General features: G+C 34.6%; 1 protein-coding gene across 1 annotated transcript in view; it reads left to right on the forward strand.

The window, feature by feature from the left end:
* Positions 1-16,153, forward strand: part of NIPBL (NIPBL cohesin loading factor) — a 149,899-nt gene that overhangs the window by 113,192 nt on the left and 20,554 nt on the right. Inside the window, exons 12-27 of the mRNA XM_030466730.1 lie at positions 640-837; positions 1,010-1,081; positions 1,165-1,254; positions 2,467-2,570; positions 3,559-3,645; positions 5,521-5,752; positions 6,483-6,634; positions 7,406-7,486; positions 8,526-8,626; positions 10,379-10,517; positions 10,722-10,804; positions 12,465-12,597; positions 13,479-13,622; positions 15,051-15,140; positions 15,335-15,549; positions 15,647-15,749. Of these exons, the coding sequence (XP_030322590.1) occupies positions 640-837; positions 1,010-1,081; positions 1,165-1,254; positions 2,467-2,570; positions 3,559-3,645; positions 5,521-5,752; positions 6,483-6,634; positions 7,406-7,486; positions 8,526-8,626; positions 10,379-10,517; positions 10,722-10,804; positions 12,465-12,597; positions 13,479-13,622; positions 15,051-15,140; positions 15,335-15,549; positions 15,647-15,749 (2,024 nt within the window). The remainder of the gene's footprint in view (positions 1-639; positions 838-1,009; positions 1,082-1,164; positions 1,255-2,466; positions 2,571-3,558; positions 3,646-5,520; positions 5,753-6,482; positions 6,635-7,405; positions 7,487-8,525; positions 8,627-10,378; positions 10,518-10,721; positions 10,805-12,464; positions 12,598-13,478; positions 13,623-15,050; positions 15,141-15,334; positions 15,550-15,646; positions 15,750-16,153) is intronic.

Genomic DNA, 16,153 nt, shown 5'->3' on the forward strand with positions numbered 1-16,153 from the left:
CTATTATGGTACTTGGTATCTGGCCCAGAATTGTGACTCCAGCTTTCGCCTATATACTGAATTTCCTGCAGTCTGTATCAAGACAAAATTTTAGTTGTCTTGGCAAAAGAGAATGTCTTTAAGTAACTAGATTGCCAAGTCTAATTGGAACTTGCTGTGTTAGATAGCCAAAGCAATCACTCAGTTGTAATATGGATACCCAGTTATAGTCATTCAGTGTTCTCTTATGAAAGAATGAAACTTTTTATTTGTTCCACGTTCCTTGTCTTACTTAAAAGGAAAAATGCCCTACAAGTTTGTATTTTTAGATGTTTCCTGGTGTCTTTGCAAGTTTCAGGAACAATTTTCAAGTAATTCAAAATAATTCACTAGAATACTAGCATAATAGAATTTTATATTGTAGTTTTAGGGTATCACATGTTTCCAAGAATAGCTGGTGTTTAATTTGCAAATAATAGAATAAGTTAAGTTGGAAAAGACCTTTAAGATCCAAACATAAACCTAACACTACAAAGTCCCCACTAAATCATGTCCCTAAGCACCACATCTATGTGCCTTTTCATTGTTTAAAAATATTTTAATTTTGAGCTATTAAAAGTAGAAATTTTTAATCTATAATAAAGTCCATTTCATTTTTAGCTTCACGTAAAAGACATAAGAAGGATAGAGATGAAGCCTGGGAGTATGAAGAACATGACAGAAGAAGTTCTGGTGACCACAGGAGAAGTGGCCATTACCATGAAGGAAGGAGGACTTCGGGTAGTGGCCGGTACCGCAATCGCAGTCCTGATGACTCTGATATGGATGATTATTCTCCTCCCCCTAGTCTCAGTGATGGTAACTAATAATTATTAAAGTTTAATTTTATACAATAATGTTACTGCACTTTTAAAGATATGCTAAACATTTTAAAAGAAATATGCGGTATTGAACACAAGTGAAAGATATGTAAATAATCCTTTATTTTCCCTTTGAGATTATTTATTTCACTCTTTATTCTCTTAATTAGTGGCTAGAAAAATGAAGAAGAAAGAAAAACAAAAGAAGAGGAAAGCTTATGAACCTAAACTAACACCTGAAGGTAATTTTAGAAGATTTATTTACTACAGTTCAGTTTGTGGTTTTTTGTATGTAAAATAATTATTTATAAATTTTTTTCACCAGAAATGATGGATTCTTCAACTTTCAAAAGGTTTACTGCTTCGATAGAGAATATTTTGGAAAATTTAGAAGACATGGACTTTACAGCTTTTGGTAATATGTCAAACTTTCAAAATTCTTTCCCCAATTAGAAAAATAAGAAACACCAAAAAATTTATATGAAGTCTTTTCTAACTTTCTTCTTGATTGTTTAATTGCCTGAATTACATACTAGGGCATACTGTGTTTATATGGCTTCCACCCTGGAGTCATTGCGTTCACCTCTTCCATTTCACTTACTGCTGCACAAAGAAGATCCTCTTTCCCTCTCCCTGCAGAATCCATAAGGAACATAAATTGTGAGACAAGTAGTAGTCCCCAGGGTACCTCTTTCGGTAGTCACTAGGTTGTTATGTTCTGTCAAATGTATCTTTGAAAACAACACCAATATAAGATGTTTCTCATGCTAGTAGTGTCTGAAACACATAATTTTGCATCTGCTGTGGCCTTTGACTCTTGTTAACAGAGCTTGAATATTCAATTAAAGCATCAGAGTCCTTGTGCATTTTTGACTGTGGCTCTGAATCACTGTATGCTCCTTACACAAAGTACTGGAAAACCAGCCAGCTTAGCCTAAGTGTCTGAGGACGTAGTGCAAGTTTACCAAGATGACTTTCTAAAGAGCTGGATAATAGAGTATTCATTAATTTTTTTTCCTGCCACCTTTGTCACAGGATTAGAACAAGATCAGAACACAAGAACAAATCACTATTAAAACAATAGTGTACAAAGCTGGACTTAACAGTGAAGTCATTGGGTCTGTTTATGGTAATATAGTATCATGGGGTGGTTGTAAGGGTAAATAAAATTAAGAAACAGTATATCCCAAGGGACTTGATTTCATACATGTTTTTCATGTGTTGCCTCCCCCAGATTTGAACTTCAGGTTTAAGACCACAACCTTTTAATATTTGTTTTACTGAAATCAGTGATAGCACAGGAGCTGCAAAAAGTGAGGCTTTCTGTATAAAAAAATTTTAGTTTATGACTTTCAGAAATGGGTAACTCATGTTAGACTGTTAAATGATAGGTCAGAACCAGTCATATTTAACAAGTAGTTATTGTTTTAATACATCATCGGTCAGCAATAGATGTAACTATTAGATGCTAACTATTTGGAACTATTTAGATGCTAGCTATTTTGAAAATCAGTTCTTTTTCTTTGGTAGGCTTTTTCATGTCATCTGGAAAATACTTATTTCTTTGAAGTCTAATTAATATATGACTGATAGTTGTTTGTTTGCTTTGCTTTGCTTGTTTTTAAAGGGGATGATGATGAGATTCCACAGGAATTGCTACTAGGGAAACATCAGCTTAGTGAGTTGGGTAGTGAATCTGCAAAAATCAAGGCAATGGGGATTATGGACAAGGTAAATATCCATAGTATTTAACTCTTTTTTAATATATAATTTCTGATAAATGTACAAAAACGTCCACCGTGGTAACGTTTCACCCTTCTCACGTGCGCAAGTGACAGATACTGTGAAGAATTGTGCTTCTGCTGATTTCTGAAGTGTTTAAATTGTTGCTACATCTTACTATGTTACATGTTACTAGCTCTGAAGCTGAGAGTTTTTTGTGAATGTTTCTGTGCCATTCTTCTTGAACTCAGTTGAAGGGAACTTTGTGTTGCTGTAAAATTTTAGTATCACAGCTGTAGAAACTATTGCTTTCCTTACCTTCCCGGCACTGTTGGCTCATGCATTTCTTCCGGCTCATGACCACTTAATAGGTTTGTGAAGTGTCTGTGATGCCCTTTATTATAAAAGTCACTCTGAAAGGTTTTCCTTAATCCAGAATTAAGGTATTCTTCCTGAACTTTTCTTCAGTCTCCCCTAACTTCCTTTGTAGAGTGTTGTCACCCTGATTTTTTGTCTTCTCCTGATAATTCTCACTCTGTTGACATGTGATTGATACTTTTCACACATAAATGCATACATAAATACATACCAACATACATCAATACAGTCAGTATTTTTTCGCTTCTGAAAGAGAAGGCCAAGAGTAACTGGATGATTGAAAGTGGTTTGTAACTATGCAACATTATTGACCATTTAACTATTTAATCAAGATACACCATTTAAAATCTATTTCTATGGATTTTGTGGGTTGAAAATGTGGTTTGATTGCAATCTTAGAATACATTTCACCTATTTGAGTTATATTACCAGCATTGTCAGTTCTGCTGTGTCAGAAACCACAGAAATCAAGATCCAGTCCTTACCTCAAATCGCTTATAGTTCAAGCATTTCAGGTTATCTTAACAAATTCTGTCCTTCTTCCATGAGCATTCTTTTCAGCAATTTGGAAGCCTTTATATTCCTGCTGTTGTTTAATTGTTTCTTTTCATTTTTTTAGCTGTCAACAGATAAAACAGTGAAAGTCCTGAATATTTTGGAGAAAAATATTCAAGATGGATCAAAGCTTTCTACATTACTTAACCATGTGAGTTTCAAATTACATAATTTCACAACATTATATAGAATACTTTTCTTCACTTGAGTCTTGTTTTAGTGATAGTTTCAAATACTCTCTGTATGTGCAAAAGGAATTTCTTTGATTGAGATTGCCAAATTTTAAGACTTAAAGTAAAATTCAGTTGACTAACTTTTTTCAGTACCAAACATGTTTTAATACAGTACTGATAAATAACAGGTGTATTTGGAGCAAGTGAGTTTTCCTTTGTTTTAATGTTAAATATTACAGTTTCATCCTGAAAATTCTCATAGGAACTGGTGTAATTTACACTGGACATTTTGTTGCTACTTTGCTACATGTCCATAAAACATGCCTGAAACAGTGAAGCAAGTATTACTGCTTTCACATAAAAAATGTGAAATGCTCCTTAGCATCAGTGCTTTTCTTAGATCTGCTCTTACACTGCAAATTTAAAGTTGTCAATTTAAGCAAATTTAATATGAATGTTAAGATGTTGGGGGATTTTCCTGACATACTTAAAACTACATGGATATTTGAAGTTTTCATAAGGTGGATATGGGCTACTTCACATTTCATACATTTATTTATGTCTACATTTTCTGGTCAAAACTATATTCTAACAAGAGTGGAGTTCTTTATGGAAAAACCTCTTGATCTGCAGACATGGAGAGTATATTGGAAAGGAAGAATTTAAATCAGATGAAGACTAGAGACATATTATTTGTACCTAAATACTTTAACCTAGATAGTTTATATGGTTCTCAAAGTTTTAATGTATGGTTCTGAATGTCTTTGTAATACCAAAACTAAGCAATAGGAAGGTTACGGTTTACCTGCTCTACTTCACTGTGAGTATGTCTTAATGATAATGCTTTTAAATTTTTCTTATAGTTTGCCATAGGAAAGCTCAAGATTCTTTAGCAGCTACTGAAATTGTCCAATATTCAAATTCAGAAACAAAGTTTTGGTTTAAAAAAAAAGCAGTCTTCAGCCAAAGAAGTTTTAGATATTTCTTAAAAAACTATGAAAAATTATTGAAACCATTACAGCAAAGAAAGCCTCTGCTAAGAAGTACTCTTACTTCCTTTACAGTTGTGGTATACTGTGTCCATGTCAGGATGTGTTTCAGAGGCAGAATGCACTTGCAAATTAGTTCTGTTTCCAGGATTAATGGCCAAAAAGAAAACATAAAATATTTAAATCTGCCTTTTTTTTTTTCCTTACACAGCCTTATCTGTTTAAGGAACAAAGTACTTAAAGACTTAAGTACTTACTGTTAGTACAATATTTAAGTAGTGCTGGGTGATCATAATTAACCTCATGGGTTTTTTTGTAACTTGTACAATACAGAAACACAGATATTCTGTACCCTGTTCTAAATCTAAATGGATGTATTTGATAAGATATGTTTCAAATCTGTTCATAATAGACGGGTTATATATGAAGTGGAGGAAGTTGTGTACTTAAAAATTTCATGTGACTTGTGACAAGTCTGTGTAAGAATTCCCCCTAGTGGCAAAAATTAGACTGATGAAAGCAGCAACTTGTGTGCATAGACCACTAAAATAAATGAAAGGTAAATGAGTTTAGGTTTTGGTTAAGGTGCATTTGTGTTAAGTAGTGCATGTGGTTTCTCCTAGTGCTTCCCACTGATACATAGAAAGCAGAACACAGGGAGACTTGGAAGACTTGTAATTTAGGGAGACACATTACAAACATGTGGCTGATAAACAGTAGTTGATTTCTAAAACTATTTTTGGATCTGAAAGGAAACAACGTTTTATAGTGTATGAATGAAAGTTTATTAAAGTAATGTTATCTTGGTAAGGAGAAAAATTTGACTTCTTGTTCACACTACTGTGTTTTTCTTGCCTGTTACAGAACAATGACACTGAAGATGAGGAGAGATTATGGAGAGATCTTATTATGGAAAGAGTGACAAAATCTGCTGATGCTTGTCTTACTGCTGTCAATATTATGACATCACCAAATATGCCTAAAGCTGTATATATTGAGGATGTAATAGAGAGAGTCATTCAATACACCAAATTTCATTTGCAGAACACTCTCTATCCTCAGTATGACCCTGTGTATAGAGTGGATCCTCATGGAGGTTAGTATGCTAAGAAATTCTGAAAAACCTTTCCACATTTAAAAATAAATAAATAAATAAATAAGAACAACTAACAAACAAACAAAACCCCTGATCTACTATGTGATGATACAAGTGATGTGATTCCTGGAATAAGATTTTTATATGTAACTGTTATACAGTTAGTTCTTCCGTATCATAACATCCTACAAATGCTTTGAATCAGACTGAGGATGGTGAAATACAGACTAAAAAAGGCATGAATGAAATGCATCTTCTAGTCATACAACATGTTAGTTCACTGCAATAATGTGAATGTAGCCAAAGTAGTTAGACTGCAGGACTTAGAAGTTTGTCTGAAGGTTCAGCTTCGGTGTATATTTATTATACAGAGGAAGAAATAATCTTATAATCTCTGTGTGTATGATTTTTTTCAGTGAAAACTGTTTATCATTAAATGTTTTGGTTTTGTATGTATACCTTTTGGTACAAGTGCCCAAGAAACTTTTAAAAAATCTTGGATCCAGAATTTTAAAGCAAATATGAATAATTAGTATCACTTGAAATTCTTATTTTTCAGTTGATTCTATGCCCTGGTTTTTCTACTACTAGATAGCTTTTCTTATCTTAGCAATTGCCTTCAAAAAGCTGTAGTCATACAGTTGTTCTAGAAAGAGTAATTGAGGAAGATCGTCTTTCTTGTATTTGATGTGAAACACTGAAAAAATTAAAGATACCTTTTATTTTGTAGGTGGTGTTTTAAGTTCAAAAGCAAAACGTGCCAAGTGTTCTACGCACAAGCAGAGAGTTATAGTGATGCTGTATAACAAAGTTTGTGACATCGTCAGCAGCTTATCAGAGTTGCTAGAGATACAGCTCCTTACTGATACTACCATTCTTCAGGTAAGTTTATCAGAATTTCTACCTGAGAACGTGTTGCTTTTTCTAGAGATACTGTAAAGTATAATCATCTAAGTGACATGAAGTATGAAATCAGCACAAACTTTTGAATTCTTAATGTCAGAGTGATGTCACACATTTTGTTGTGTAGTAGAGAATTTGTGGAAGAGTGTTCAGTGATGAAATCTTTAATGTCTTTTTCTGTACAGAGGAAAATTTAACTTTATTATTTTCAAATATAGAATCATAGAATCATTCAGGTTGAAAAAGACCCTTATGATCATCAGGTCCAACCATAAACAATACATAGCCAAGTCCATCACTAAACCGGATCCCTATATGCATACATATTTTTTAAATATCTCCAGGGTTAGTGACTCAACCACTTCCCTTGGCAGCCTGTGCCCATGATTGACAACTTTTTCAGTGAAAACTTTCCTAATACCCAATCTAAACCTCCTCTGGCACAACTTGAGGTCATGTCTCCTCATCCTATCACTGTTACGTGGGAAAAGAAACCAACCAACTTCCTTTCAGGTAGTTGTAGAGAGCAGTAACTTTTTTCCCCGCCTCCTTTTCTCCAGGCCCAAGGTCTTCAGTTTCCTCAATCATTGCTCACAGCACTGGTTGTCCATTCTTTTGTAACTGTATTTGCAAATAATATAAGTATCTTGCTGAATACCTTTCCTTCTGAATGAATAACCTACTTGTGAAACTGCAGAGATATCATTTTGCTAGTTAAATATACTTAAAATAATTTCTTTCCATTGATAGGTATCATCAATGGGAATAACACCTTTCTTTGTAGAAAATGTCAGTGAACTACAGTTATGTGCCATCAAATTGGTGACGGCAGTAAGTATTTTTTAATTTGTGTTTCGTGTTTCTGTGCTGCTGAGAGTTATTAGGACATTTATTCAGGCTGTATTTTCTCCCTATTAGAAAATTGGAGTTTAGAACAAAAGGTATTTTTGCAAACTTTACAGTTCAGTATCATAATCAAGAAACAGTATTAAATCTACCTAAGCTGCCATTATATGTAAAGTACTCTAGAGGAAGAAATAATCCCACTTGAGCAAGGAAATTCCTAATTTGGTTATGTTGTTGAAAGTGTAAATACAAACCCCTTCCTCTTACATGCCCTTTCCTGTCGTAAGAAACTTTAGCAACATGTTTTTCCTTATTTCTTGTGTTAAGCTTTGAATTTATGCAATGGAATAACTTACAAAGCTAGTAGAATACCGTTATATAATAGAAGAAATTATTTTCATAGGAAGAGGCTATGTGAAGTATTCATGGGACAAATAAAATATTTTAGTAAAAATGCAGCACAGCACAGATGTACTTGTTAAAGTGGGCGTTTTCCATCTTTGTAAAAATGGTGTATACTCCACTATTTTCATAAACAAAAAGAGAGGCAAACTCTGCAGTCTTGCAAAATGAAGGAGTATTTCATGTCAAGTAGGCATTAAAGCTTAGGATATGAAGTAAAACATTTCTCAAATATGCCCTGCAATCATCTGCAATTTATGTTGCCATGGAGTTTTGCTCTGTACCAGAGTCTGAAAGCTTAGTATTACACTGTTTAACTTTCCTATACAGTACATTCTACCACTGACTGAAAAATTTAAAATAGAAGAAATTCTAATAGCTATTACACGTTTACATTTTTTAAAGATTTGCAAAAATCTGTATTTGAAAAAGTTTTGATGTATTGCATAAAGACATACTTGCTTTGAAAAAAGCATTAAAAAAAAGGTATGCATTACTTATAATCCATAAGTGTGAAGTGTGTGTCTCTATGTAATTTTTAATAAGATATTTAACTAGTAATGTAAATGTAATTTCCGTTAATGTACAATAATTGTCTGACAATCCTGTAACTTTTAAACAGGTGTTCTCCAGGTATGAAAAACATAGACAATTGATACTTGAAGAAATTTTCACTTCCCTTGCAAGACTACCAACAAGCAAGAGAAGTTTGAGAAACTTCAGGTAATTTCTGACATAGATCAGTAACTTGTACACAGTAGCATTTACACTTTTGTAGGGTTTTAGGCATCAATATTAACTCCTGTGTTAAAAATCTACAACTCCACCAGCTGAGCTTTGTTAAAGGTTGATGTGAGAGCAATTGCATGACAAATGCCTTGTAACTGCCTCGCTGTTTCTTATGCCATTGTATTTGTGCCTGCTTATAAAAATAATGGGCATATTTTATTAGTTGCCTCATTAAGGATGTAAATGAGTTTAATGTTAGTGTGCATTCAGATATTTTTGTTGAAAAAGTCTTTGCATCTGTTTGGAGTTACATAATTTCTTCACTGATAAAGCTTAATAGGAAAATTTTGGCTAGGTTTATTTGAAGAAAGACTCAGAGCACTCTTTCCAGGAAGAAAATAATCTAATATTCCTTTGAATTAGTTTCTTTTAAGATCTACTCTGTTCACTTCAACTGTCTTTTGAGCACTTTAGCTCAGTACAAGTGCATCTTCAGAATAGTTGAACAGGTTCAGGCTCAATCTGAGAAAGAATCTGATGTGAACTGAATTTTAACTGAATGGCGACACTTCAGATTATTCTGAAACATTTGTTGTTGAGGCTGATTTTGTTTTTCACTTGCATCCATCTTGCCTCTGTGACAGACAAGGTGTCTGGATCTGCCTGGTCCAGGGTGGATGAATATATCTAGGAAAAGAAATACACTGAACCAAATGTTAACATAAGTGCTTATATGTTTTGGCTACAGATACCAGAGAGATATAGCAAGTAGGGAAGTGGTAGAGTAGGACAACTGGTAGAGTCTACAACTGGTAGACAAGCTCTTTGAATCAGGACCTGTACCAGAAGGAAGATACCAGCTCAAAACTGCAGTGACTGCACTGTTCATCTGTAGAGTCCTAACTCTGCTCTTTTAAAGGGTATTTTCTGCCAGTGGCTGCAGTCATGAAGGATACAGCTTACACAAAATTTGATATGAAAAGTTTTTCTCTCTAAGTACTCAAAGATATCTTTGTAAAGACAATAATTGTTGTAGGCTCACTTTGTATTCGATATTTTTGGGAGAATGAGATCAGGGATCATGAGCTTTTCCTATTGTTTAAGGTAGCAGTAGGTGGTGGTGTTTTATGTATGACTAGTAACACCATACATATTCTCAGATTATATCATGGGAGAAATGTGGAGTGTATTTATACTCGTCTTATGAACCTGCAGACACACTTAAGAGACACTTAAAGACACTTCCATGCTTAAATTCAGTCTGTTATGCTACCTTAGATTATCATAGGTGTAATAACTCTTGTAGAAGTCAATCCAGGTCATGGTCACTCTTTTCATCTGTTTAAAAGCCCTGCACATTTCACATACAATAAATAACATGCAATTAAAAAATCAGTTTGGTGTGGGTTTTTGTGTGTTTTGTTGAAACTGAATATGACAGAATGTATAATAAGACATTTAGTAAGTGCCTTAGTATATAGGCTCTTGGTTTATTAAATATTTGTCTAGATTTTTCAACTGCTGAACTTCACAGATGCTCTGCTAGCCCATCTGTGGCCTGCTTCAGTTCATCTCTTCTTCCTGGTTTTGTTAGACCAAATCTTGTACTGCATAAAAGAGAAGCAAATCACTAGATAAATAGATTCCTAGCTGTGGTAAAAATTTTACAAAGATATTACTTAGAAACAGATTTTTTTAATTTATTTATTTAGTTTTAGTGTTAATGCGAGATTTTCTTATTAACAGGTTAAACAGCAGTGACACTGATGGAGAGCCTATGTATATTCAGATGGTGACAGCACTGGTTCTGCAGCTTATCCAGTGTGTGGTGCACTTGCCATCAGCAGAGAAAGATTCTAATTCAGAGGAGGAGTCAAACAAGAAAGTAAGATTCTTTTTTTAGGTCCTTTGGCGTTTTGCTTTTGGAATTACTTTTGTAGGTATAATATTCTGTAGTGGTGCTCTTGTAATCAATCATGACATGATAATTTTATGACTGCTGTAATTATTTGATGCATGAGCAGTGTTAATCTGGAAATCATATTTCTGTGTATGCTAAAATAATAGAGATGTATCTTTCTATTTTCAGGTGGATCAAGATGTGCTTATTACTAACTCATACGAAACAGCGATGAGAACAGCACAAAACTTCCTTTCTATTTTCCTAAAGAAGTAAGTACTGCCCCATTCTTCAGCCTGTTGAGGAAACCAACTCCATATAAAGTCTTTCATACCTTGGGACAAATCTGACCACTTTGAAATGCTAAATAAATAATCACAATGTTGTTTATAACAATATGCTTTATAGATATCTTAAGAAACCATTTCCCCTTGTCCTCTCACTGCACACCTGTGTAAAAAGCCCAACACCAGTTTCTGTAGCCCCTTCACCCCCATCCGTCCTCTTTAGATACTGGAAGGTTGCTATAAGGTCACCTCAGAGCCTCCTCTTCTCCAGGCAGAACAACCCCAACTTCTTTAGGCTGTCTTCATAGGGGAGTTGCACCAACCCTCTGATCATTTTAGTGGCTCTCCTCTGAACACATTCCAGGAGCTCTGTGTCCTTCTTACGACTCCACAACTGGACCCATTACTCCAGGTGGGGTCTCACAAGAGCAGAATAGAGGGGCAGACATCTCCCTCGACCAGCTGTCTGTGCTCCTTTTCATGCAGCCCAGGACCCACTTCACTTTCTGAGCTGCGAGCACACACTGATGGCTCATGTTGAGCTTCTGGTCCACCACCACTTCCAAGTCCTTCTCCTCAGGGCTGTCTGCAATCCTTTCTCCTCCCAACCTGTATTTATGTGTGGGGTTGCCTCGACTCAGGTGCAGAACGTTGCATTTGGCCCTGTTGAACTTCATGTAGTTTGCATGAGTCCACTTCTCAAGCCTGTCAAGGTCCTCTGGGTGGCATCCCTTCCCTCCAGTTTATTGACTTCACCACACAGTTTGGTGTCATCAGCAAACTTGCTGAGGGTGCACTCAATTCCACTGTCCATGTCACTGACGAAGATGTTTAACAGAACAGCACCGGTCTGAGTACTGACTCTTGAGCATTGTTTTGTAGGGGCCCGCTCGTCATCTCAACCCTGGAAGAGAAGGCTGAGTAAATATTCAGTCACTGAATCCATATTCATACAGCTATCAGAATGACAAAGACACTAAAAACCTAAAAATTATTTTCATTTAGCTAAGTTAGGAATGTCAGTAGCTCAACGGGAAGAAAATTATAGTGTACTTGAATAACCAAAGCATATCTAAGAGTAATTCCTAAGGGATTTATTGTGTTAGTTTTTACTTTTAGTCCAAAACGCTATTTAATAGCTATCTAGCAGTCTCTCTGGATACTTCTGTTATCATTAAGATAGGGATGCCACGTATAAGTGAAAGACTATCAATATATTATCTTTTGATTATTTTTTTTTTACATTCTCATTTTAACCTTTGTGGAACGTAATACCAAGTTGTATTACCACTGTCAAGTAAACCAGACCAAGCCTAAAGAATATAGACACAATGCTTCTTTAATAGCTCCCTCCAGCCTGAGCTTTACAATTTTACCTATTCATCCATCCAAGTTAGTGCAGATTTTAACTCAGAACAGTAATAAAAAAACAAAATTCTACTATTGTGCACTAGCTGCTTTGCTTGCAGTGCATCTTGAAGTGATAATTGTTTAAACTCTTAGTAAATCATTAAAACATTTTTTCTGCTTGTATTTCAGGAGGGTTTAGAACTGCATATAGCTTTCTCTGATACCAGAAGAATGTTAGAAGAAAAGCTTGAATGGCTCTTAAATTTGCTTACAAAGTTCATTTTATTTTAAACAGGTGTGGCAGTAAACAAGGAGAAGAAGATTACAGGCCACTGTTTGAGAACTTCATTCAAGATCTTCTTTCCACAGTCAATAAGCCAGAATGGCCAGCCGCAGAGTTGCTACTTAGCTTATTGGGAAGGCTATTGGTAAGAGATTTTTTATTTTAACTACTGTATATATATATATATTATTATTTTTTAATTAAAATGAAGGCTTGTTTATTTCAACTGAAAATACTACAGGCGTTTCTGATTGTTGACCCGCCTGCAGCATTTAAGGCTTTTCTTGCATGCATCACTACTATGTGATACGTAGATAATATAATTGGGGTTATAGGATCATTTTTATGGAAGTTAAAGAACATATGTAAACAATTTCTCTTGCAAATCCACTTTGACTATTCCATGATACTCTCAACAGGAGAAAATACCATTGTATAGCATATGATAAGTGTAGATTCTCATTTGGAGTAAAGTCAAACAAGAGCTGTAGCTATTCATGTTAAATATCTTCTCTGGACTATTCCTTTAGCACAGAACCTGAAAAAAATTGATTTGTTTAGTTATTTGCAAAGAGAAGCACTTACGATTTTACCTAGAAAATGTTTTTTACATACTTTTGAGTTTTTCTTCAGTGTTACAGTATAATTAATACAGTCCTTTGAGCTGTTTCTTGGAAAGCATCTTAGGGTTGTGTTCCTGGTAAAATGTAGCATTCTTTATACTTACATGAATAAAGGATAAGTTGCATTATGGTCCTTAAGGTCTGTGCTGTTGCAAAGAATGTCTGCTGTACTGGCTGTCCTTTATTTATGAAAAAATGTGTTTTAAAAAATTCTCAAAGATAAATTTGGAGAGACAGAGGGAGACACAATAAAGGCAGAAACATTAACATAAAATAAGTAGTGTATATGTAATGTAACAGTAAATTACATAAATTTCATGCAGCGTGTAAGTTAGGTGGAATTTTTAATAAGTTCACACACTCTCTTGTGAGAAGATGTAACATTTTATTCTGTTTTTCTTAGGTTCACCAGTTCAGTAACAAATCTACAGAAATGGCACTGAGAGTTGCATCACTTGACTATCTTGGAACTGTAGCTGCGAGACTGAGGAAAGATGCAGTCACTAGCAAAATGGATCAAGGATCTATAGCCAGAATTCTCAAACAGGTGTGTGAGACATTCCATGCCATCTGGATGATGTAGCTATTCAAATACTTCAAAATTTTAAAAAATGTTTGAAAACCTGGTGTTACGGAGAACTAGTTGATTATTTTGATTTCTAAATCAAATACACTTGATATATAAATACCACATTTGTTATCTCAAAATATGTACATATTTGGTATCACAAAGTAGTAGCTGCGCTTTAGGCACTCATTGATAGGTTTTGGAGAGTTAAATGCTGCTCTTTGTTTACAGAGTGAGACAACTGTCTTCATCGTATGATTTATCTTTAGGTAGTCCTTGCAGGGAGCAGTGAGTTAGACTTGATCCTTAAGGGCGCATCAACTTGAGGTATTCTATGACTCTCTGAAACCAATAGGCCTTTTTTCTTTTTTGTAACTGGACTTACGCTGCCCCAGGTATTCAAGGGTGGCAACAATTACCATAGCAAAGTGTGCATTTGCCCTCTATAAAATACATAGTATGACAAGGAAATCTCAGATCTTATGTGTCCTCAGAAAGATGTAGACTTGCACACTTCTTATGGGTGCTATGCATTTCTTTCTGAACTAATAATTGTTCTCAGAATCATCTAAGACTAAGGAGTCATTAAAAGTTCGTTTCCCTTTCAGTTACCACTCTGTTAATAGTCTCCAGATCTATTACATGTACTTTATAATGACTGTTACTGACTTACGTTAAAGGAAAAACTTATGCATTATACAGACATTCAAATAAAAAAAATCAAAATTTATATACTCCTTTATGAGGCTCTTACTTCCCATAACTTCTGTTGATTTGAAAATTCTACTATATATAGTGTAAAATATTTGTGTTTTTGGATTAATATAATTAATGTTTCTGTATGTTACGGGGTTATAATTCTTCTATGCTGGCAGACTTTTCTTTCATGCTGAATTGAATGCTTAGACTCTGATAGATATTTCCTTCTATGCTCTGATATCATTACCAGAGTAATCTCCAATTCTTCAAACTGCCCACTATGGTTTGGACTTACGATTCATAGAGTTAGATTTAAAAGAATATCTATTCTATATTGACATTTTAAAAACAGTAGATATTTTCCTCACGATGTGTTGTAGGTTGTAAAGTTGATTTGATGACTTATATGTGGTTTGCATTACTTTATTTCTTGATACACTGATGTTCTGGGCATGTAACTGTCCATTTCTCCACTTGCTGATGTTTGCAAGCTAAATTCTGTGCTATATTTGTCACAAGACTCACAATCTGTGCTGTTCAGACAGAAGTTAAGACGATTGTAAGTTACCTGGTTTATTGCTGAAAAAAAATATGATTTGCAGATGAAGAATTCTGAGCCAGAAATTCTTCTACTTCTGTTATCAATTTTGACCACTGTACAATATTCTGTTTTAAAATTTCTCTTTTGTATCTTTCAACTTCTAACAGGTTTCAGGAGGAGATGATGAAATTCAACAGCTGCAGAAGGCTTTGCTAGATTATCTGGATGAGAACACAGAAACTGATGCATCACTAGTGGTAAATTTTCTCCTTTCTAGTGTCAAGTGTATAGGAAAATTATTTCAGTAAGATGTACTGAATAAAAATATTTTAGGCTACGCATATTAATGTTTCAATTAAATTGTCACCCTAACATGTACCATTATAAATCTGTTTTTTCCTTTTCTGTATCTGTTATTTTTGTTTCTGTGCATCGTACTGTATTTCTTTAGTTTTCCCGGAAGTTTTATATTGCTCAGTGGTTCCGTGATACAACTATGGAGACAGAGAAAGCAATTAAATCTCAGAAGGATGAGGATTCATCTGAAGGAACTCACCATGCAAAAGATGTTGAGACCACAGGACAAATCATGCATAGAGCAGAAAGTCGCAAAAAGTTTCTTCGCAGCATCATTAAAACTGCTCCAACTCAGTTCAGCACATTAAAGTATGTTTCAGTTCCATGTATTTTTTTATGAGCTGTGCATTTAATGTTTTAAATATTTTTTGATCAACATCTCCTAATTAACATCTTTTTTTTCCAGGATGAATTCTGATACTGTGGACTATGAAGATGCATGTTTGATTGTTCGCTACTTGGCCTCTATGAGGCCGTTTGCCCAGAGCTTCGATATTTATTTGACACAGGTAAACTGTGCTAGAAGTCTTAGTACAGTGAAAGCACCATTGCTTTCTCATTCAAAACACTTGTGGGTAGTATGCTCTATCTGTTCATTGCTGAACACAGGTATTTAAAAGGCTGTGTTAACACCATGTGCTTTCATATATTTTATGTATTCTTTTCATTTATTGACATTGGCATGGTGACATATTTGAACTTAAGTACTAGTTCACATGGCATTTTTCTGCATACAAAGCCATTCTTAAAACTATAATGCCCAAATCCAGCTCTCCTGTTGGAAGAACCATGGTGAAAATCATAACTGCATGATTAAAGTAGAGTTTAAAATTAAGCGACTTAAAGAGAATGTATTGACCCTGTGTAAATCCTGTTTGGAACAATTGTAGTCATGTAGCATCTTCTAGTAAAT

Source organism: Calypte anna, chromosome Z (genome assembly GCF_003957555.1).
Source record: "Calypte anna isolate BGI_N300 chromosome Z, bCalAnn1_v1.p, whole genome shotgun sequence".
Lineage (NCBI taxonomy): Eukaryota > Metazoa > Chordata > Aves > Apodiformes > Trochilidae > Calypte > Calypte anna.